Source organism: Ochotona princeps, chromosome 28 (assembly GCF_030435755.1).
Source record: "Ochotona princeps isolate mOchPri1 chromosome 28, mOchPri1.hap1, whole genome shotgun sequence".
Classification (NCBI taxonomy): Eukaryota; Metazoa; Chordata; class Mammalia; order Lagomorpha; family Ochotonidae; genus Ochotona; species Ochotona princeps.
Window position 1 is genome coordinate 3,787,601 of NC_080859.1, and position 24,125 is coordinate 3,811,725.

At 45.1% G+C, this 24,125-nt stretch overlaps 2 protein-coding genes and 1 non-coding gene across 4 annotated transcripts in view; 1 reads left to right on the plus strand and 2 right to left on the minus strand.

Annotated features, from left to right (window-relative positions):
* Positions 1-1,748: 1,748 nt before the first annotated feature.
* TMEM167A (transmembrane protein 167A) lies at positions 1,749-19,583 on the minus strand. Its single transcript, XM_012927288.2, has 4 exons — positions 19,447-19,583; positions 9,939-10,048; positions 6,879-6,913; positions 1,749-2,209 (listed from the first exon to the last, which is right to left on the minus strand). The coding sequence occupies exons 1-4, from the start codon at positions 19,447-19,449 to the stop codon at positions 2,139-2,141; spliced, it is 219 nt and encodes a 72-aa protein (XP_012782742.1). The 5' UTR covers positions 19,450-19,583; the 3' UTR covers positions 1,749-2,138.
* Positions 9,116-9,244, minus strand: LOC131478215 (small nucleolar RNA U109). The gene has a single exon (XR_009244366.1). It is a non-coding gene; the product is annotated as a small nucleolar RNA U109 (small nucleolar RNA).
* Positions 19,584-19,681: 98 nt separating the features above from the next.
* The window catches only part of XRCC4 (X-ray repair cross complementing 4), a 167,730-nt gene continuing 163,286 nt past the window's right edge, over positions 19,682-24,125 (plus strand). For both annotated transcript variants that reach the window (XM_058656183.1, XM_058656182.1), the window contains exon 1: positions 19,682-19,742. The gene's annotated coding sequence lies outside the window, so the exon portion shown is untranslated. The remainder of the gene's footprint in view (positions 19,743-24,125) is intronic.

Consider the following 24,125-nt stretch of genomic DNA (forward strand, 5'->3'; position numbering starts at 1 on the left):
GGGGCTTAACACTACCTATACTGCCTTTTGAGCTGGAGAACAGGATTCAGTGGCAACTCTTTGAACAAAAATATATGAAATTTCTTAGACATGGCTATATAGCATAGCCTGCCTTTCTTCTTACCTGATGTGTATTAGTAGACAAAGTTAGTGGACGCAGCTGAACAGATGGTCACCTAGAAATCTGACCCAGAATGATGACTTATCCTGCACAGCTGTGCTGACAATGGAGCCCTATTTTGGGGACACCCTAAAAATCCTTGACCTAATGCACAGTCCAAGATACAGTTGAGAGCAGGAACTACAATCGTAACCTGATTTCCTCTCTAAAGCAAAGAATTCAACTTATACCACACAGGGACATGACCAAAACAACCTGAAGGTGTTTCTCTTCCATTGTCAAACTGTTCAGGCAATAAGCCAGGCAACACACAATACTCTTAGCCTCTAGAGCCATTCCAGGTACCCTAAAATGGGTCTTTACACAGGTGGTTTTAAACCTTAATAGAAAATTTAAGAGCTACAAATACCAAACTAACACTATCAGTAATGGATAATTCAAGCTAAGGTTTAATTTCTCAACACTGAAATTTCAGCTGAAGTTGAGTTGACCTTAAGAAATGTTAACAATAGGGGCTCGGCAGCGTGGCCTAGTGGCTAAGGTCCTCGCCTTGATCCCATATGGCCGTTGGTTCTGATCCCGGCAGCTCCACTTCCTCTCTATCTCTCCTCCTCTCAGTATATCTGACTTGTAATAAAAATAAAATAAATCTTTAAAAAAAAAAAAGGGAAATGTTAGCAATAGTAAAATGCATTAAGGTTTTCAATTACCTGCATCGCATATCACAGAGCCCGGGTTCGATCCTTGGATCAGGCTCCAGTTGCCAGCCAATGTTAACCCTAGGGGCCACTGGTGGGGCCTGGGGTAATCAGGGGTCTAAGAGGCAGATGTAGGACTGGGATTGCCTCCCTGGCTCCAGGCTCCAGCCTTGTCCAGGTGCTTCACACACTGGAGGAAGAAACTGGCAAATGGCAGCTCTGCCTGCCTCTCGAAACGCAAGCAGTCAGACACTTTCAATTGCTCTACTGTAAATGGGAAAGTCACGTTTGCCAACACAGAAACTGCTGAAGGTCGTTTTTCACCATCAAAATTCAGACAAGCATGCCATTGCACACAGCAAAGTAGATTTGAAAACTTTATCACAAAATTACACAAGAGATTCCAGTTCAAGTTGACAGACACACTAGGTTTAAAGTGCTGTATTAAAAAAAATATGAAAACAAAAATACAGTTCATTTTGGGGCAATTAAATACTTCATTTTAAAAGAAACAACACTAAAAAGAAGAAATCTGCATCTAGGGTGTTTGCAGTTGTTCGAATTTGCTCTTTCCACTCTGAGAAGGGTGCCTTTCCAGAACATGACAGCTACCCGGTCCGATTTTTGTTCTTAAGCTGTTTAATCTATATTTGACCAGAGGTTTAAGGCTAAGTCAGGTGGCTAACGTAATGTTCTGGTGCTAAATGTGAACATTACTTTTAAATCACATTTGCCTTCCTTGAAGACCTGCATTTGCTTGTTTTAAACATCTGTAACGAGCTACAGTTTGCTAGTGCTAGAGGCACTCTGGTTAATGATCAAAATGGTGTGGCCAAATGATAACCAAGCATCATAAACGGAACACGATTCTTACACCAACACAAACCGAATCATTCTTTTCTCAATAATACAGCCAATCCAAGAAAGACCACGTTCTGTAACACTTTATCATTTCCAAATAACACTAAAAGGAGCTAGAGCAATTCACCAATTTTGTTTCCTACTATGTGTCTTGGCGAAATCTCATTCCAAATTGGTATTGGACACAGGAGCATGACATTTGCACAATGTAATATTGTAATAACAGTACTGAGGTTGATTGTGATATACCATTAAACTTGTTGCATATGAAATGGCTACATCTTAACTATTTATATAGAACATTGGTCCAATTAAATAGAGAACAGCATCTGGAAATTTATCTCCTTCAATGCTCAGCGATCAAAGGTGAACCATTCTTTCCATCATCATCTCCTGCAGGTTTGAGTCCTTGTTCACACTGAACTCTGGTGGCAGTTACAGCCTGGCCTTCACATACGCTACTGTATGAACAGGATGCTGAAGGCCATCACGACACAGCACACCGCGACGTACGGACTCTTCCGCTCACCTGTGGAGACACAAGGAGGTACACATCTTGCGTGGCTGGGAGCTACCACGGGTTGTGGCGCGGAAGGGGCGCGTCTAAGAATCAGAACGCTCTTGCCTAGGAGTTCCACACATTCTGGAGGTGGAGGTGAAGTAAACGAGCAACCAGAGGCAGCAACGACAAAACAACACCAACAATGTGCCCAAGTGCATTCATTTCCATCCTACAGGCCACTGACAGCACTGTGTGCACTGCCTTACCCCAGGCGGCAGGGCAGGGCAGAAGGTCTGACATCCAAGAGCAACCAGGCTGAAGAAACATCTATTCTCTTAAAAAATGTCTACTTAGAAATCCAACACACAGTTTTTAAGCATAACATTTCCTTCAGTTGTCATAACTCATGACGTTGGAAGAAGGGAAGGCAAAGGTCCAGAAATGAAGAGAAGCAGAGCATGGTTGGCAGAATGTACTTCATTACACTGTTTCTGGGATAAAATGTCAAGACTATTTTAATATGGTTAACGTGAGCTAGCCATGCAGAATTTAAAGATACCTATTTCTGCAAGACTTAACTTTCACACACATTTGAGGTGATGCTCTGCATGAAGCAGGCCTGAGGGTAGTTTGTGAAACTGAGCTAACCCGAGCTCGTCTCACAGTCCACTCACAGCAGAGGAGGAACGTGCCTCCGTGCTGCCCGAGGGCAGGGGACAGAGAGAGGACAGTCCCACCTTGGGTTCCTGCATCCTCTAGTAGCTAGCAATGCTCACTCTCGCCTCAGTTATGTTTTATTACAGAGGCTTAAATGCAGCTTCCTCCTAATACCCAGGTTTCTTTAGTCACCAAGTTCAGTAAACTCTGGAAAATGTCAAACTGAACTACTATTAGTAATGAAAATTCTCAAGGTCAGATTGCTTTTCAAAGCCTTCTCACTGAGCTCATGACGCCATACTGTCAGTCCCGTTTACATCACCATGCAGGCTTGGTGATAATATTCATAAAAAATGTAATTTAGATATACATGCAGATTTGAGAAACTGCATAGAAACTGTGTTTTAAAGAAGCTATCTTTTAATTTCACTTTTCCACGAACTTTTGAACTATCCCGGCATGTAAATATTTGGTGTTGCTTTTTCTATGCATAAACATTTAATGAACCACCTTCCAGTTGCAGAAAACCAGATAAGACAGAAAGTGTCATTCATTTATTTTATTTGAAAAGCAGAGCTACAGAGAGCAAGGAGAAGCAGAAAGAGAGAGATCTTCTGTCCACTGGTTCACTCCCTAAATGGCCACAATGGCTGCAGGTGGGCTGGTCTGAAGCTGGGACCACCCTCTGGGCCCTCACGGATGCAGGGTTCCAAAGACTCGGCCATCCTGTGCTGCATTCTCAGGTGCTTGGGAGCAGGACCCAAGTGAGGCAGTTGGACTTGAACGAGTGCCCAAATAGGATGCTGTAACTGCAGACAGACTTTGACCCCGCTACACCCTGTTCTTCTATCATTCTTATAAGGGCTATTTTTCATGTCTGAAAGTCTAAAAAGAAGTATTTGAGTTGTGCATCTGCTAAAAGTTAATTTTGGAAGTAGTTGTTCTTTAGTCTCAGACTCAGAATACCATAATTTACACATGGGTCTCATTTTCCTGTGTTTCATTTACTTAAAAGGGCTGGCCGTGTGGTGGAGCTAACCCTCTCTGGCTGGACCTGGAGGACATGACTCCTTGTCTGGTCGTGGGTCTGTGCAAGCCAATGGACAGTTGCTGTAATGTGATGAGATGAGGTGTCTGGGCCGTTCTCTGTGTCAAGGTAAGAGCGGCACGTTTCAGCAGCCACATCCTCAAAGCCACTTCAAGAGAGGAAAAAGCTGATGCTTTCACAGAGCTTCGTTCTAACTGAACCGTCCCACATACGACGTGTATACAGTCAAGAGGGAAAATGTGCGAGAATACAGAAAAGCATTATTTATAATGCAACACAGAAATAGATCCTACCAAGGGAAATCATTAGGAAAGCTACAAACGACGTATCTTCAACTTAGAGTAACAGGGTCAGTTGGGCGGCCCACTGAATGGAGCTGCACATACTGAACACAGCAATGGATTTTAAGTGCTGTGATGTTTTCTGCATGAATCAGCAATGTATCAGAGCTGAGCTGAGCACTCGACGTGCTCTTCCTCCTCCACTCTCCCAGCAGCTTCCACGTGGGCTCATCTGCCACTGCTTCCCGGCTTGCCTGAAGCAGGTCATCTGGCTTATGTGTCCTTACACTGACCATCAGCGGTCAGCACGGCCGGCATGGGCCACGGCAGGGATGGTTTTCTTATTGTCCTTGTCCTCTTGGTTCTTGTTCACTGCCTGGCCTTGTGCTGTGCTCCCAGGGCCTCCAGCTGCTGTGCGCTGTGTGCGACTGCCACGTGGTCTGTGCATCTACAGCAGGCTCTCTCAACTGCAGCACTCGGGAGCATCAGGAGAGGCTGTTGTCCAAGCACCCCAAGATGCTTGGCGATGTTCTGAGCTACACTAGTTTGCGCTATAGTCAGGCCTTTGTCCAGACACTCCCAGTGAGTGGCTCCGGACTGATGATCACTTTCCTGAGCTGTATCAGGACTTTAACCAAGTCAAAACTAATGATACTCCTTACAAAATTAAGATCCAAACATTAATATGGTAAGAGAAAGTCAAGAAGGACAAACTTCAAGGCAGCACAATAACAACCCTGAATCCTCTGGAAGCTCATGTTTGGCCATAGTCACTGGATCAGAACGAGAGTCTTCAAAGAGGTTCTGTCCTGTGAGAACTTGGTGTCTGTAGTATCATTGTTACAGCAAGAAACCCAAAAGGTCAAATAATTCTATGATTTCATCATCTCAGGTCTAGAAAAGAATTCTAGTGTTATGCTGACAGCTTCCTGTTGATGGGTCTTATATATTAAAATCTTAAGGGAAGAAAACATGCTCTTTGAGCCTGGAGCAATAGCCTAGTAGCTAAAGTCCTTGCCTTGCACGCACTGAGATCCCATATGGGCGCCGGTTCTAATCCCAGCAGCCCCACTTCCCATCCAGCTCCCTGCTTGTGGTCTGGGAAAGCAGCTGAGGATGGCCCAAAGCCTTGGGACCCATACAATGTTGGAGACCAAGAAGAAGCTCCTGGCTCCCGGCTTCAGATCAGCTCTGTTGTGGCCACTTGAGAAGTGAACCAGCAGATGGAAGATCTTTCTCTCTGCCTCTCCCTCTCTATGTAAATCTGACTTTCCAATAAAAATAAATAAATCTTAAAAAAACAAACATGTCCTTCAATTTATGTCATTGATGAACAGCATATTTTTTTCATAAGAAGCTTTTGAGATTCGAAGATAGTTTATGATAATCACTTTTACATGTTACACCAATCCCCAGAAAAATTTCAAAGAATTAAAAGACTGAGTTTCCATCTTTCAATCTCTGTTCAGTTGATCTCTCTGGTGAACCGTCTTCTAAATTTCTCACATCTCTGAAAACTTGGACATTAGAGTAAAATCCACCAGTCCAAAGGGAGCACCATTAATGATATAAAATCCTCAATTCCTTGTATTAGTTTGGGAAATGCAGGCCATTGTCAGAATGGCTAGCTAGATTAAAGGCCAAATGCAGGAAAAATCAAAGCTTTTATAAAAGTCTAATAAGCTTTACAAAAGAAAAAAAAAATAGTTAGGTATAAATTCAATGTTAGAAGAAGAGAACTAAAAACATTTTTTGGTTAAGAAAATAATTTCAAAAAGGAGAAGAAATTATTCATTTTTAGTCCAACTGGCGTTAAGTACAAATGCTGTGGCTTTATATACTTTTTTGGAACTTAGTTATGTCAAAATGATAAAAACTATTAATCAAGAATTCTGGTAAATCACAGCCATACAACGCATTTGAATCTCATCACCCATCATTTGCAAGTGGACCATGCACTGGTCCAACTGTTTAGTATTACATAATGGTCAACTGTATTTACACATATGATTAAGAGGCTGCTCATCTTAAATCCTTCATTAGACAGGAAATCGACCTGCAGTTATCAAAGTGGTGAACTCCACACAGCACAGCTCACTGTATAACATGGACACGCTGTGCATAAAACTATATCAATAGGTGGACATCCCTTCTGGGCCAGGCCTTTGACCTAATGGTTGAGATCATGAGTTCGGGATGCCCATGTCCCGCACCAGAGCGCCTGCTTTCCATTCCCAGCTCTCGCTCCTGATCCTTGGCAGAAAGCAGTGATGGCTCAAGCGTGGGATTCCTGATGCTCACACAGACCAAAAATGATCTCCTGGTTCCTGGACTTGGCCCTGCAACCTTTGGGAAATAAGTCATCAGACGGGAGCACATTCTTTGTCGCTGTTTCTCACACAGTAATAAAGAAAAAGGAAACAAACAGAAATCTCAGAACAAAGCATGCATAGTGTCTACACCACCTAACACCTTAATTAAAGCACCTTCGTAGCTTTCTATCTCCCTGATACTGAAATACTATGAAGTATCGAACAAATTTAGATTTAAGTGACACAAGGGAGTGCTGTGAAACCCCATAAGGTTTTGCATAAATGCATAAAATTGTGAAGTTTGCATTTTGCAAACTGACATTAGATTTATGTGCCTATGATAAATGAATTGGTTACCAATGTTACAACTGAAATAGACGGATAGTATAGACACTTACCAATTCGAGCACACTTCCAAAATATACCCAATAGTCTGCATAGAATGAAAAAGAAAAAAATGGCTATTGGTTACCAGGAAAGACAAATCATTTCTCATCTTAGAGAATTATTCAGATATATGCAATTTAGCCTGTAATGCTCTATTTCAGAACTGAAATCTGCCTGCTTGACATGGAACAGCCATTTGCTGTGCAAGAAAGGAAACAGTAACTCATCTTTCATTACTCAATATACACTGCTACAGAATGGAGTATACATTTGTCAGAGGTCCAATCTGAACAAAAATAATGGACGAGTTGTAAAAATTTGCGCAAGGGCTTACTACACTCAAGATTTAATTGTTAATTTGAGAATAAATGAACACAGGTTTTGGATGAATTGTGACACTGAAAGAACACTAAAACTTGTAAATATTATAGAATAGAGCATTTAATACAATTATCAAATCAAATGATATTATTTCTGTGTCATTATATGCAGGATTATAATAAAATATGCAATTATGTTTAGAAAGGAAACTCCCAATTAAGAGGCAATTGTACATCAGTTCACTGAATATGGCAACACATATTAACCCGGTAATAAGATGAAGTAGAATAAAGATGTTCACTTAAATTCTACTAGCTGTTAGGAATTAATTACTAATTAATAATTCTCTAATTATTTGCCATGTATAAAGAGTAACAGCATTGAAAAAAAATAACCAATCTAGTCATGAATGAACAGAGGCATCTGAGAAAAGTAAACACTGTTGACATTACAAAGATAAACTAACATCTATTGTGTACGTTACAACTGGGTCAGCAAAATCACAGTACAAAACAAAAATGGTCAATTCCATGGAAATTTACATTATACCTTCTGTGCTCAAACAAACAGCTAATAAATCATGACGTCTTGGAGAGATAAGACTCAGTGAAAACCCTGGTTCCGTTAAATTCCACACATGCTCCTCTTCTGATTTTCTGACTCCAGAGGTCGGGCGGGGAGGTGAATTAGCACCAACTTTGTGAAATTACAAGCTGATAATTACAGGTTGATTTCAGAGAATGGAAATTCTGACGAGTAAATCAACCTCATTATGGGACTATACGGATATATATATATATATCTATCTCCTCAAAGTGTAAACATACATATATTCCTCAAAGTAATAAAGTAATACAGATCATCTTAAAGACCACGCTATTCTTTACTTCAGTTCTTGTTACTTACTGTTTGAGAAATTCACTTTGTCTTTAATAGTACTCACCACCACTAAGTTATGAGGGTAACTGAGTGAATACCCAGAAAGACCCTAGAGCAATTAACACAGGCTGTGTTACGTAGGATACAGATGCTGATGCCGCTCCAGGTATCTCTTAAACTTGGCTCATGTTTCCTAATTAAAACCTGGAAAGCAACAGGTTGGGCACTTGCAAAGCCATGGTTGCTGATTCCAAGAACCTACTGATTATAACACATACTCATCTAACTTTGAGACAACAGAGTAAATTCAGGCCACCAGAATCTCCTTCCTGGTAGCCTAGAACTTGGCAGAAAGCAACCTGAAACTCCAGGATCAGAGAGCAAAGCTTTCTTCAGTCCTAATATTCTGGAAATATTGTTACCACTTAAAAAATGCTATGCTCAGTTAAGCACATCACATTTCCTAACTGAACAACAAAAAATCCTAACAAGGTAAATCAAGAGACACTGATTTTTCCCCACCTATTTTCATCCCTATACACATTTTTGTAATATTCCAATTTAAAAAAATCTTTATTTAAAAAAATATGTACTCAGTTGACAAAAATCAATACAAATATGTTGTTCAGTTTCTATGGCTATCTTCCATTATATGTTTCTGTTGATGTTGCTACTGGGTCAAAAAGTGAGAAAGACAAAGCAGCAATTTTTTCCTTTATTCATTTTTTTAAGCATCTATAGCAGCAAGAAATTCAAGTTATTTTATATGTTGGAGTCATCAAAGAGTGTTTTATAAATCTGCTGAGTCATCTATACCTAAGCATGGTATATTTGTAAACTGAAAGGAAAATTGATTTTCAAATGCATAAAAATACATAATTGTAACAGAAAGGGACACAGGATTGTAACAATTTGTTCTACAGAAAATATTTCTTCATAAAATAAAAGATTTATGGATGGAAACAAAGACCAAAAAATGGCTTCAATAGTTGATGGCATTCATCTGTACTACAAAATGCAAAAGAAGCCATGCTTTGTTACTGACGTCTACTGTGGGAGAAATACACTGCTCTCAGCCCCTGCTGGGACTCGGCCGCCCTGAGCAGTCCTGTCAGTGCAGCGTGTCTGGAGGTATTGCTGCTCCCGAGAAAGCAAGGGCAGACACCTCCACCTGCCTCCACCTGCAGCAACCCTGCGCACTGTGAAACACTGCTCACAGCATCAGAAAGGTGCAAGTGTGCTAGTGAACGACCACAGGATTATTTGTTAATGACACAAGCACAAGTCTCTTATCAGAGAGACATCGTGATACCAGCGTTCAGGAGGCTGTGGTTCAGAGCCTTGCCTGGATTCTACCGTGTGAGTTAACTACACATTAACAATCTGGATTACGGGCGAAAGGAAAGTAATTCCAACTGCTTGAGCAATACATTAAGATGATATAAATCAACAAATGGGCAAAGTCAATTAAATGGCCAAGAGTGCTGCAATATAATCCACTTGATCTTAGCCAAAAGGCCGAGAAGTTATTGCAGTACAATTCAGACCCGAGGTAGGACAGGGGAGAGATGCTGTCCGCACAGGCGTGAGTGCACGCCCGCTAGAGCCCTCAGGCCGACCCAGGGAACTCACCCACACACGGCTCCTTGCTGCCCAGCACTTTTCAGGTTACTGTCGAAATTTAAATACAATAAAACACCACAAAAATACAGATTTTGCATTTAAAAAAAAAAAAAAAACAGAGCAAGCAACATAAGGTATTATCGCCAAACTAAACTACACTTAGGAATTTAATTGTCTAATGACTTGCATGGTAATTTATATTCAATATAAGAACTAATTTGGGTGATTAGATGTCATTAATAACATACCCAGTTTTATTTCTGTCCAGCAGGCTGGGTGCCAAGGAGCGGATATAAGCACAGGTACATATAAGCAGCAAGATTACAGTCAACAGACTCTGAAAATTGAAAATGGCAGACTAAAAAAGAGGAGAAAAAATAATATAAGAAAAATTGCATGTGATAAAAATTGCCAGACAATTCCATACTGAGAATGCTTTACTTTCTTCAAAAAGGCAAACAAAATGACACCTGACAATACGTAAGACTAGGCTATTCCAAACATGTATTCCCTGTTCAGGGCAGGGGACGCAACAAAGGAAAACCTAAATCCAACAATATGAAAAACGCCAGCATCCAACCTAATGGCCACAGGTGGGTCCACAGGACTCCCTCAGTGCAGATGTTCCCGGAGTGGACTGCGCAGCGATCCTGAAGTGGCCCTGCCCTGGCCGGAGTGGTCAGGGGGACCTCAGAGAGCCCCCGAAGTGGCCTTGCCCTGGCAGGAGTGGGCAGGGGCCCTGAGGACACCCCTGACCTTGCTGTCCTGTCTGTAATGCAGGGAGGAGTGCAGGAGATACATGTTGACTACAATTTCTTCCAACTCTGAACTTCCTAGCTTAGAAATGCTTTAAACATGACACTGTTGCCCACGTACTGACACACAATCTCCTAAAACGCGGTGAAATTCAGACACTTGCTTTTTCTACTGTCCAGTCAACATTATTCATCATTTAATACTCATATCGAAACTGAAACAGAGATAGACTTTAGAAAAATTTAGCTTAAGTGTTCTCTTTTCCAGTAATTGGGCTTGAGTCATCTGTGTCTCTTTCACTTTCGTGTAAACTTTCTATTCCATTCCCCACAGCAAATCTTGGCACGTTACAATTCAGTCTCACAGCAGGGTGAATGAACACGGTGTTATCAGACCACACTTCCAGCACAGATGTGTTGACCCACACAGTAAGAAATGACTGAATAATGAAAGCATTTTAAGAAAGAGAAATAATATTCCTGTATGTAGACTAACATCCCATTTTTATGCTGGTTGATAAAATGTATTGATCTCATACAGCAGCCAGCAGAACACTAATTGCGTAAACTTAGAACCATTTTCCAAAAAACTAGGAATAAGACAATGACTTAGAGTCCCAAACTCTTCCTTGCAGATTAATGGTTAACTGAAACATCCCACAGTCCCATGCTAAAGACGTGGGGGAACTGAGGAAGCTGGCTGCACACAAAATGACACCCCTTCCATCCATTATCCTGTGCGAGCTGGACAGACCTACACACAGAATATAAAAGCTGGGACACAGCAGGAAAGTAGGAAAATCTGTCTCTCACCTTTCCCCTCTCTGTCCCACCGTATTCCTGAATGTGTTTCTGTGATTTCCTTACTTAAAAAACTACAACAACAAAAAAATTAAAAAGTTCTAACTGTAACTTTGCCTTTCAAATAAATAAAATTTAGGACTTAATGGGGTTAAAATATGTTAATCAACAGTCTTCATGCATTACCATCCAGCTGAAAGACAAAACAGAACGGATTACATCTGTGGTAGGAGCTGGGAGAGCAAGCTAAACCGTTTAGGAAAAGCCTTGACATGAAACACACAGCTCTGGGGTCAAAGCAGAAGCTGAAGCACTTCAAACACACGGAAGAACACAAAAGCAGAACAGACTCATATGCCAGTTTCTCAAGACTGGAACACAGCATGGTCAGGTGAATTCCTGAATTTAGAGTAAACTTAATACTAACAAGTTATTTTTGAAACAGCTGATTCTGATGTTTAAACAGAAAATGAATGAGAAAAGCCAGGAGAATCTTAAGAACTAGCCTTGCAAGAAATTGTTAAAATTTCCTTTAAAAAAAAAAAGCATTTGCGCGAGGGACAGAGAGATCTTAAACCTGCTGGTTTACTCCCCAGATGGCCACAGCTGGAGCAGGCTGAAGGTCTTCCAAGCGGGTGGCGCAAGCCCCTTGGGCTGTCCTCTCTCCTCAGGCCATCAGCACGGGGCGGGGCAGGGAGCACAGCAGGGGGCAGGAACCAGTGCCCAGAGGGGATGCAGGCATCGCAGGCGGGGCTTTAGTCACAACCATACCAGGTGGTCCCTATCATCCCTTTTTAAAATTTTATGATACGTGCAACTATAAAAAACCAAGACAATATACATATTTGCTATCTACCAATATTCTTTTTTTATTTTTAAAGATTTCTTTACTTTTCTTGGAAAGGCAGACTTGCAGAGAGGAGAGAATGTTCTTTCACTGTGTTCAGTCCCCAAGTGGCTGCAATGACCTGAGCTGAGCCGAACTGAAGCCAAGAGCCAGAAGTTTCTTACGGCTCTGCCACAGGGATGCAGGATCCCAAGGCTTTGGGCCAACCCCAACTGTATTCCCAGGCCACAAGCAGGGAGCTGAGAGGCAAGTGGAGCAGCCAGGACACGAACTGGGGCCCATATAGGATCCCAGCAGATGAAGGTGAAAACTTTAGTGACTAGGCTACTGTCCTGGGCCCATCTACCATATTGTTAATGACCAAGTAATTGTATGTTAAATATGGGTATGTGGGAAAAAGGATGCAATATTTTATAATGAGTACATCTTTAGTGTGCAAACCTTTATGCAAAGGCAGGAAGATACAGTGGCTGTATCTATATTATTCTTTAACTCTCATATTTTAATAATTGTTATTTTTGTGATGAAACGCTTTATGTATATAGGAAAGGTATAGTTCAACACATTGTGACTGTGAAGTAAATTGGGTTTTAATTTTGTAGCTTTGAAACATGCTAGCTAATGATCAAATACGAGCAGAAAAAACAAGGTCTTAAAACTCTTTTCTTCCAAGGGTCATATTTTGACATGTATATGAATATGTTAATGAATAGCATGAGACCACAAGCTCATGAAACAGATTCCCAGCTGGCTAGGAGGACCAAACTTGCATTTAGTGTGCAGTCTGGGGACAGAGCCCAGGCTCTGCAGACTCAACCAGACCCAAGATGCGGGGAGTCCCTGCCCTCTTGCACCAGCTGGCCAGCACACAGGATGCAGCTCTTGTGGCCTGGCTCTGCCCGGCCTGCTGGATGCTTCTGGAGTGTGCCGACAGATGTGTGCGGAAGGCTAAGAGGCTACAAAGTCGGATAAGTGGCTACAAGTCTTGTTGTCCTACCTACCCTGTCCTGTCTTTCAAACAAACACTGACTACTGAGTCAGATAGCCATTCTAATCAACCAAGAATATGATGTGTATTTTCAAAACTAAGCATTAGAGCACAGTAGCAAGTGATGGCTTGTGGGTAAAGAATGCTGTTTTCACGAGGAAAATGGCTTCAAAAGGACCCAATCCAGATGCGCAAAGGAGAGAAGCAAGCACAGGGCATTTTGGTTGCGGCATGAAAGGAGGCTGATGTTTCTGTCTGAGAGAAAAACTGGGATTTTCAGTATGAAAATGTTAATGGGAATAAAGGAAGCTGATCACATTATAAAGGGCAAAGACGATTCCAATACGTAAATTCACTTAATGAGTTTGGTATTTGTTTCAGATCCCTTAAACCATGAGTCTCTCCCAAGGTGCTGTTTGTTGCTGCCCAGTGACCTGACTCATTCTTCAGGGTGCCCTCCTCTGGGAGGGCCTCCCTGTGCCCACACTGCATGCTCTGTGGGGTCAGCATCCTCGTGCCCACACATTACTCACGACCTTTCCTAGCAGGGCTCCTGTCAGACCACACCACCACTGATTTCCTGAGATCTAGACTTAGCAAACAAGCACAAGGTAAGCACTGCAAAACGCTAAGCGGATAATTAGCACTTGAGTGAGCCTGAGAGCACACTCAGACTCCGGAAGAACAAAGACAGCAGAGCAGCCCGCTGAACACAGGATTATGCTAACTACCAGAGAAGCATCCGCAGCCGTGGTCAGACTCCCATGAACCTGGGAATGTTACCATGGAAAGCCAGATGATGAGCAGACCTTTATAGATTGTTAAATATTCTTACGTATGGGCACACTAACTTAGGTGAGTAGCAGTGGTCTGCAGTGCCCAAGCCGGCCCCCAGAGCCCCCGGCAGCTGTGCGGATGTCTCCCCCTGCGGATCCCAGGCTTATACCTAGTTATTGCTTTGGCTGGTAAGCCAAATAAGCAAACTATGAGAAGGGAAAAGGACTTTTCCAGGGCAGGCAAATCTATACAGTGTTTTGTTTCTCCGTCTGTTGTACTTAAAACAATAATCAAGGGACAGAGTTTTACAGCCAGGGGTATTAAAGCTTGACAGGTTCATTTTAGCAGATGTTACTCTTAACTAAAGATGTTGTATCGATAGTTTGCATTTTACTTACACAAACATGATTTTAAAAGACAATAAATATTGCAGCAGGTCTTAAATGCAGAAGATACCCTATACTTTCCAATGCTTTTGTTTTTGAGAATAGCCCTTTTTCCTCATTGGGGCAATACTATGAAACAGAGGTTTTATCCTTGGCTAAGCCTGAAAGTTACAAACCAACTGTGTCAGTAACAGCGCACAAAATCAAGTTAAAGTTTCCATCAGGGACTTCCATAATGTTTTAACATAGTGATTACAAAATAGAAGCAAACGAGGATGGCCCCTAACAGACCACACGTCTATTAGGGCAAGCTAACAATCTAGACCTGCTCAAAGTTAAAAACGTTCTCCCCCCATTCCCAGGGCAGCCATATGGTGAGCACTGCTGACAACTGGATAAATACAGACACTGGCCTTTTCCCTGTGCGTAAACACTGTACTCACAAAGAGGTTTTTTAAAAAATGGAGTTCTACTCTATATATTTTCTACAGCTTCCCTTGCAATGACAAATTCAGAATGAACATCACGCCAGTATCCAGAGGTGCGCTCCACTCGCCCCAGTGTCCAGCACAGAGCCATGGCTGAGGAGCTGCAATGAGTCGTGTGTTCTGGGACCCTTGCGTGTGTGTGGTCCCGGTCCTGTTTACTTTGTCTTGCCTTGACTTTGGATCTGTCAGGAAGGATCATTCTGCTAACCTTCAATGATCAGCAGTTGGTCTCTAGCATCCCCAAGATTATAAACATGCAGCAGTCAAGTTCATCCGCCTTTGCTCTGTGCATATTTTACAGGGCGGGGGGAGGAACAGTACTAAACTGCTGGGTAATAACAAGTTTCTACAAAGTCTTCACCAATTTATGTTTTCACTGAATTGAACTCTTCTGACATAATTTACAATGGTACACAATTTTTAAATGGACAGTGACAAATACTGGCAATGAAGCTCTTCTTAATGTAACAGATTCCTATTCTGTTGTAACAAATCACCACAAACTTGGTGACTCAAAAAACATATAAACAGATACTATGTTTCTGGATGTCAAGGGCCTCAGGTGGGTTAGACAACGGGTGCTGGAAGCTCTGGCCAGGAAGCAGTTCCTTGCCCTGTCCACCCTCTCAGGGCCATGCCGCTCCTGGCTATAAGTCCTGCCTGAGCCTGAATTTGGGAAACACACATTCTGTGACTGACTACAACAACTACCTCTCCCCAATCTAGGCAAATCTTTCAACATGAAAATCTCATCACCAGATGCAAAACTCCTTTGCCAGGTAACACACTCTTTGGTTTTTGAGGAAAAGCATTCGGCTTACAAATATCAAAACTATGCCTATTAATCTCTCCTTTTCATAAAAAGATATTCCGTAACAGTCAGTTCCTTAACACACGGCTGCCTGTGACGCTCCCTTGAGCACAGGTTGGGGAAATCTGCTGCCATATAAGTGCAGTTGGTGTCCCGTCTGCTCCACTTCCAATCCAGCTCCCTGCTAAGTGCCTGGGAAAGCAGACGGGAGCCCGAGCATCTGGGCCCCTTTCACCCACGAGGGAGACTGGCAAGAGGCTCCTGGCTTACATCTGCCACAACGTGGGCACTTGCGGCCACCTGAGGAGTGACACAGCAGATGCAAGATCTTTGTCTTTCCCTCTTTCAGACCAACAAATCTTTTAAAAAAAGAAAAAAATGGGTGTGTGAGATTCAGCGATGCTGCCCTGCCCTTCGACCTGATCGGGGTTAAGCTCACTTCCCCGCGTGGCTGGGAGGCTCCCAAGACCCTAGAGTCCTGCGCACTGCAGGCTGTCAGAACGCTCCGATCTGATCAGAGCTTCTCACGTGCTTGAGGTAACTAGGGTTATAACACTGCGTTAGCACAGCCAAATCAGAAGAAAATAAACTTGCTGCATCAGTGTGAAGTGAATGCGCTGAGGCTCTAGAAAACATGCCCACAGTTCCCAGTCTTTCACCTGGCCGCCGATGCGCAGGACACAGCAACTCAGCACTGCGCAGGCGCAGGTGAATCAGGGCCGCGTTCCCCAGCTCTAACGTGAGCTCCCCCCAACGCTGATCAACTTATAAAACAGCCTGTATGCTCACGGTTCCTCGCAGACTGAGCAATTTTTTTCAGGTTCAATATTTAATCATTTTATCTAAAGACATGTTTTCAGTCATTCTTGCACGACAGAATGTACCTATCAGCCTTGAATGGAAAACCAAAAGTTTAATAATGTTTATAAAACAAAAATTTTATAAATAAAAATTATTAAAATTACCGTTTCACACCCTCTGTCCACTGAATACTCAATGACTGGCTCCTAAGCACGGTTAACCCGCAGTGAGAACCTTGATTAAACACGTCATTACCCTGTTTTGGCTCCTCCTCCCGTGTTTACTTTTAGGACTATGAAAATTGCAAAATGAAACTATCAGAGTACTTGAATAAAGAAGGTATAAACGGGTCCAGCCTGGTAGCCTAGTAGCTACATCTTTGTCTTACACGTGCTGGGATCCCATAAGGGCACTGGTTCGTGCCCTGGTTGCCCCACTTCCTATCTAGCTCCCTGCTTGTGGCCTGGGAAAGCAGTCGAGGATGGCCCAAAGCTTTGGAACTTTGCACCTGCATGGGAGACATGGAAGAAACTCCTGGCTTCTGGTCAGCTCAGCTCTGGCCACTGTGGCCACTTGGGGGTGAACCAGCAGATGGAAGATCTGTCTTTCCTTCTCTATAAATCTGACTTTCTAATAAAAATAAATAAATCTTAAAAGAAAAAGTATATACAAAATATGGTTCTGTAAGAACTTATAAGACATAAACACACTGGGACGAAAAGACAGAGAAGGGAAAACGATTCTCTGACCAATTAAGTGGTGTTCCAAAACAGGAGGGAGCTTTAAAAGTAAACAGAAAATTCCCACTTCGTGTTCAATCCACTTCCCAAGGAAAGTTCCTCAAAGGCTGGACTGCACACAGGGCAGTTCTGCTCACAGAGTGCTGGAGTCTGCCCACAGGCTGTGTACTCACTAGTCTCAACAGCACCCAGAGACCCAGCCTTTCCCAGGGCCCCTGGCGAGAATCTCCAAGAACTCAGGCTGGACAACGAGGTGCCATTTATGCTCAGGAGCACAGCACATGGCAGGCAGCTGCCATACCCATATCTGCTACCGCTGCCAGTCTTGGCTGCTCCACTTCTGATTCAGCCCCCTGCCAATGTGCCTGGGAAAGCCGAGGAGGAAGGCTCAGGGGCTTGGCCCTCTGCATCCACAGGAACCTGGAAGAAGCTCCTGGACTTGGATTGCTGCAGCTCCAGCCGGGGCAGCCACTTGGGGGTGAATCTGTGGATATGAGCGCTCCATTCTCTCTCCCCGCAACCCTCTCTGTAACTCTGCCTTTCAAATAAATAAATTATTTTTTAAAGAAAGCTTTAGGGCCCGGTGCCATGGCCTAGCAGCTAAAGTCCTCGCCTTGAATTCGCCGGGATCTCATATGGGTGCCGGTTCTAGTCCCGGCAGCTCCACTTCCCATCCAGCTCCCTGCTTGTGGCCTGGGAAAGCAGCTGAGGACAGCTCAAAGATTTGGGACCCTGCACCCATGTGGGAGACCCAGAAGAAGTTCCAGGCTCCTGGCTTCGGATTGGCACAGCACTGGCTGTTGTGGTCATTTGGGGAGTGAATCATCAGACGGAAGATCTTCCTCTCTGTATATCTGACTTCGTAAAAAAAAAAAAAGCTTTAACCACTTTGCTGAACAAGACCCTTCTCTAACAGCTAACAGTATCTTGCAGCTTCAAAAGCTGACAGTCTCCCAGGTATGAAATTCAGTTTTCACTGACATACTAATGTGTCCACCTTGGCTGAAGCCCTAGAGCAGGAACTGAAGTGTTCAGAACTGCCCCTGGCTACACTCTCACTGTGGACTTTGGTACCCAGATAAGCAATGACACCCACTGAGACAGGAGGGCAATGGATCTTACAGCCTTCTTCCATCCTCTCACTGCGCTTCCATCGAATGAGCAGAGACTACCACAGGGATGCTAACCGAGGTCTGAATCCTGGCTTCCCAACTCCATGTGGGATCCCAGGCAACGTTGCAGCCTGGGCCCCTCTCCCTTGCCCGGAACCTCCTGGCATGGCAAGTGCTGCTCAACGGTGCCACGGCTCCTTTTGGAGCAGTTAGCCTAGAAAGGCTCATCTTCCACAGGGTGGCTGCTTCTAGCCAGGTCGCAGGCCAGGAGGCCGAGGAGTCAACTTCACACTCCAGGAAAACAGCAAGCCATCAAGGGCGAGTCCTACTGTCAAATGGAACAAGGACAAAATGTGACCAGAACAAGCACAGCTTATCCGCCCATGTTTACACGGCAGACCCTGGACACAGCAGCTGAGAGGGAAGACAAGGCAGAAGGCCTTGCCAGGGAGAGGTCTCCCACGTAGCTGCCCTAAGTGGCTGCTGGTCTCCCCAGGGGTGTAAGGGCTTTGTGCTGCGTGCCCTCACAGCAGAAATTCTAACTTTGGGGGAGGGAGGCATGGTAGCTCTTCTTACAGTAATTGCAAACATGCACACTTTCTCCAGAAACAGGCTTCCTGCATTGGGCCTTCACATGGCTTCAGAGATTTCAGTCACGACCAATAACGCTATCTGTCCCCTGGCCACGCCGACTTCACTTCTTTTCCTGAGTCTGGAAATGCAAGCATTTGGGTTCAAGCATCTCTGAGGGGTCTACAGGGTCAAAGGAACGTGCAACACCAAAACCTCACTTTTGGGGACCCAGGACAGACACCCCTCCACAAGACATGCAAGGAGCTCGCAGTACACAGACCCGCCTCCGCAAAGGATGCCAATCCCGCCTTGGGAGAAGGAGGGCCAGTGGCTGCGGGCCTGTTGCATCAACAGGTGACGTGCAGTTAGGATCAGGAGCCGGGGCCAGCGCGGAGCGAGAAACAGGGAGAGCAGAGCCAAAGCGGACAGCCCAAGGGGGAACCCGAGCAGCCTGCACCCCTCACAGCGTCAGGCAACACCCAAAGCCCATCTCCGAGGCACTGCCTGGGAGGTGCAGGCTCCGGCACCCCGGGGTACCCCTCCGATCGGGCTCGGAGGGGCGGGCAGGAGCCGGTCCCATGGCCCCCGGGGACCAGCCCGCGCGGCCCCCAAGCCCCATCCGGGGCCCGCAGTCCCCAGGCGCCGCCCAGGGACCCCTCGGGAACCCCACTTCTTACCATAGTGAGCTCGGTGCGGCCTCAGCCACATCACCTTTCCGGGCCCGGGGCGGAAAGGGCGTGCTCGCCCCGCCTGTCCTTCTCGGCTCCTCCTGCCATTCGGTTGGGTCTATCCCGGCACCGCCTCCGGAGCGGCGCCAATCAGACGCCCGGATAGGCTGCTTTCTGCCGGAAGAGGCGGGACCTGGGCGGAGTTCCGCGGACCCGCGGAAGCAGCCGACGCTCTCATTGGCTACGGGGGTTTGTTCCTGGGGAGCGGGCATTTCAGAGGAGACCGGAAGTGGAGTCCCAGAAAGGTAGGGTCCGGAAGTGGCTGCCTCTCTTTAAATTAGTTATGGTCCGTCCCCTTCAGTTTTCCTTCGCCTTCTTCGTTGATTTATTTTCTTATTTTAGTTAAACTTCTCCTCTAAGATTCTCCTCAGAATGTGAGCTCCTGAACCTGCCGCTTGTACGCCCCTCGGAGCTCCAGGCCTAGTCCGCGCGACTGTCGGGGCTCCCGGCCCTCCCCTGTACGCCTGTGGAGACTGCCGGGCATCTGTGTGTCTGTGGGGGCTCCTGGCCCCCAGCCCCCCGCCCGCCTGTGGGGGCTCCCGGCCCTCCCCTGTACGCCTGTGGAGACTGCCGGGCATCTGTGTGTCTGTGGGGGCTCCTGGCCCCCAGCCCCCCGCCCGCCTGTGGGGGCTCCTGGCCTCTGTGTGCCCGTGGGGGGGGGTCCCCGCTCTTGCTCGCGTGCCCCCCTGACTCCCAGCTTCCCCCACGTGTTCTGCTGTTGGCTTGTCTAGGGGGTGTTGGGGTACCATTTGCCCTAGCTGTGTTCCTTGGGGTGTGCGTTGTGGGCTTGGCATGGTGCTGGGCGTCCAGGGTGTTGGATGCCACCCTCCCCAGCCTTGGCAAGCCAAGGAGCGGAGTGAGAGCTGGAGGCCTAGCCGGCCTCGGGGCTGGGAAAGCACTGAGCCTTGCGGGGTCGCCACAGGCGCGTCCCCTCATCCTGGTGGTTGCGCAGATGAGACTCCGTCCTCTCCCGTGCGGTTTTTGTTCTTCATTCTGCTTTTTTGTGGATGGAGAGAGTAGTCTTCTTGGAGTTAGGTACCAGAGGGGCTGGCTTAAATGATTATTCCTATAATGCTGTTTTCAGTCGATCAGGAAATTATGGTACTGCATTGGTTCCAAATGTGTGGCTTCTTTTTTTCTCAGCGCAGTTTTTTGGGACTTTCTTTTGTTGTTGTGTTGTTAAGTTGTCTTGTTGTCTCATAAGCTGGGCAGAGCAGAGGGGCGGAAGTTCCTGTAAGGCACTGATTTCTGAGGAGTTAGGCCGTGGTCAGGTCGGGTTGGCTGTGCTGCTCTGTGCTACTGCACATGGAGCGGTTGGGAGCTGGTGGAGGTCTGCCCTGCTGGAGAAGAACACGGAGCAGGTGTCTTCTGTGTCCCTGGAGTCACTGGCTTGCCGAGGAGCAGGCGGATTGGTCCCTGCAGGGATGGGCCTGTGGGCTCTTCAGGGTCTACCTCTACAGGACATGGAGCTTCAGACTGCCTGGCAGGAGCGCTCGAAGCTGAACTTGTTACACTTTTTTTTTTTAAAGATTTCTTTAGTAATAAGTCAGATTTATAGGCAGAAAGATCTTTCATCCACTGGTTCACTCTGCAAGCAGGCCACAGTGGCTGGAGCTGAGCCGATGTGAAGCCAGGAGGCAGGAGCTTCCTACAGGGTCTTTTATATGGGTGCAGGGTTCCACGGCTTTGGGCCATCCTCCACTGCTTTCCTAGGCCACTAGCAGGGAGCTGGAAGGGAAGTGGAGCACCCAGGACACGACCTGATGCCCGTATGGGATCCCAGAGCATACTAGGCGAGGACTTTAGTCATTAGGCTACAGCTCCAGGCCCACAGTTGGTTTTCTATTCACATGGAATGCAGGTAACTCCACGCCAAGGGTTCTGAGGTGCCTTGGCTTGAGGATGCTGGAGAACTACGTTTGCCAGTTGCTTTTAAGTTAGGCAACGATACATGTCAATTATTCTGTTATGTACAGTGCTTACTCTATTCGCGTAAGAACAAACATATAGTGAGATCTTTGAGGAGGTGGTAATTGGGCCAGATTTTTCTTTATTCTTATTTTTCATTCTCTTTTAAAGACTTACTAATTTTTGTTTGAAAGGCAGATTTACAGCGAGAGGTACAGCTGCTCAGGCTGTACCTGAAGGACGCAGCCTCTCAGCCGAGCAGGGGAGCAGTGGAGCAGTGACGTATGGATTCACTAAGGTCGAAAGAAAGCTGGAGCACTCTAGCGCCATAAAGGCACATTCCTTTGTCCCCCACACCCCACCTTTACAGCCCCCTAATGAAAATGTCCCCTCACGTCCCCCAGGTGTGATGTGGCTTACCTGGCCGGCTGTCTGTGCTGGACCAGTGAACTTCATCCGGGAGCGATCTCAGTAAGGCTTGTTTTAAACTGAACTTTATTCTGTGTGGATTTTTGGTTCTGAACGTGAACTTGGGCCTTGCACTATGCACAACTTAATGACTCCTGTCTCCACAATACTCTGTTTTCCTTTGTCACCTTTCGTTACTCTTGCTCAGACTCTGAGTAATGTGACATTACCTGGTTTGCTTAAAAACCATCCATGGTTGCTTGTTTGCTCCATGGCAGTAGTCAGTGCCTTCCCTCCGTGTGCAGGGCTTGACGGTCTCGTCTCCTGTACCCTATCTGTGTATTTCTTTTTATCATTTTCTAGCATTGCCTCACAGAAACTCTTGTACCTGGGAAGGGCCTTCCTTATTTGTTTTCTTCTGCTTCTAAGCCTTTTCTCCTTTAGGGTTCCAAGTCATGACTCAGAACCTACTTTAAGGCACTTCCCCAACAACAATAGAACACGTTTCTGAAGTTAACGTGTGATGAGGCAATGTGTCCTGGCCATGTCACTGTCTACAAGTTCCAGAAGCTTCTGCAGAAGAGCATCAGAGATCATTATTAATTTCTGTTTGATATCCTTGTGCATTTTGATGCCAAATAGAGAAATATTTGCACATTTTTTTTGGTTGTGTTTGTAATGAAGAAGTCTTAAGATGTTTCTCAGGCTTCTGTGAGCCTAAACATAACATTCTTAGATTGACATTCCTAAGAAAACCCTACAAGAACATGAAACCCTGAGTATCAGGGCTCCTCCTCTCCTGGTGCTTCGGCTGTTGTTTTGCAGTCTGATCAGCGCCCGGCTCATGTTAAGCATGTTGTGAAGAGGTGGTGGAAAAAACGATGGAAGGCACGTATTCTGTCCAGAGTTAACACGTTTCCATAAATACCTTGATAAACATGAAAAAACAGATCTGCTCCTGTGGTGATAAAAGATTCTTCACTTACTCCTTCATGTTGTAGTAGTTGTAGAAGAGAAAGAATGCAGTTCTAAAATCCACATTGATTGAATCCCTCTTTTGGCATTTGCCAGTATGCTTAGGAAACATGTTGAATTTTGAAGGGAGAAGATTAGGTTTACTAATCAATGACTTTTAAGAGCTTGAAAAGGCACCTTTTACCGTGTAATCAGGACTTAGGCAGTTGTTTTGAACAGATATTTGTGTGATAATATTTTTCCCTTCTGAAATTTTTAGAACCATACCATAGATATTCACTGCTTGCCTTTGTGAATCATGTATTACAAGTTACTCATTCTGTAGCTGTGACAGATTTGTTCATAGTTTCAAAATGTCAGTGTTTGTGGGACCGGCATGATGGCTTAATTGGCTAATCCTCTACCTGCCAGGGCCAGCATCCTGTGTGGGAAACTGGTTCCTGGCATGGCTGCTACACTTTGCAATTCAGTTCCCTGGTTATATAATGCGAAAGCAGTAGAGGACAGCACAAAGCCTTGGGACCCTGCACCCGCCTGGGAGACTCAGAAGCTCCTGGCTCCTGGCTTTAGTTCAGCTCAGTTCTAGTCCTTGTGGCCATTTGGGCAGTGAACCAGTGGATGCAAGCTGTTTCTCTCCGTCTCTCCTCTCTGTAGATCCATCTTTCCAATAAAATAAATCTTCAAACAAAGAGTGTTGTTTTGGATTGGTTGATACTGGAAACACTTGGGGCTTGCAGTTTAAATATTGTGAGAAGTACTCCAGTTCCTGTCAGTGTGTAAACCTTACTTGGTAACTGATGCAGGTACCATGAAGTAACAAGCTAGGACAATGGAATGGCTTCCTGAAATCCACACAACCAACGGATATCAGGATTCTTGCTGAAATTTGATGCCAAGCCTGAGGGTAGGTAGCTTAAATAGAAGTGAGTATGTAGGCATTATAACCACAGCATCCCTGGTTAGAGGTGGGTTCTCGTGCAACTGGAGCCAGATTGAGCTGTGGCCTCTCCTATGCTTCCTGGTATGTTCTCAACAGTTCCAAGCTTACAGCATCAAAGAGTTTGTATCTTGTATGATGCAAACAGAAGTAAAAGTCTTGGAATTGAGCCTCATCGGCTCTTCTGTGGTTCAGTCACTGGTAATGTTGAGTAACAAAATTCTCTTTGTGGAGAAATGAACACTTTTTTAAAAATTGTAACATTCTTCTTTTAAGTTTGGTCATCTACTTGACAGTAGAGGAAAGAAGGGAAGGAGGTGGGGAGAGAAGAGAGAACCCTCTTCTAACCACTAGTTTACTCCTCCAATGTTGGTAGCAGTCGGGGCTGGGCCATGTGAAG

What these genes read in the sequence shown, in the direction of transcription:
- TMEM167A (XM_012927288.2), bottom strand. An exon ending in CTGGACAGAAATAAAACTGG is followed by an intron (nt 6,914 to 9,938) that starts GTATGTTATTAA and finishes CATTCTATGCAG; the next exon opens with ACTATTGGGTATATTTTGGA. An exon ending in TTGGAAGTGTGCTCGAATTG is followed by an intron (nt 2,210 to 6,878) that starts GTAAGTGTCTAT and finishes GTGTCTCCACAG; the next exon opens with GTGAGCGGAAGAGTCCGTAC.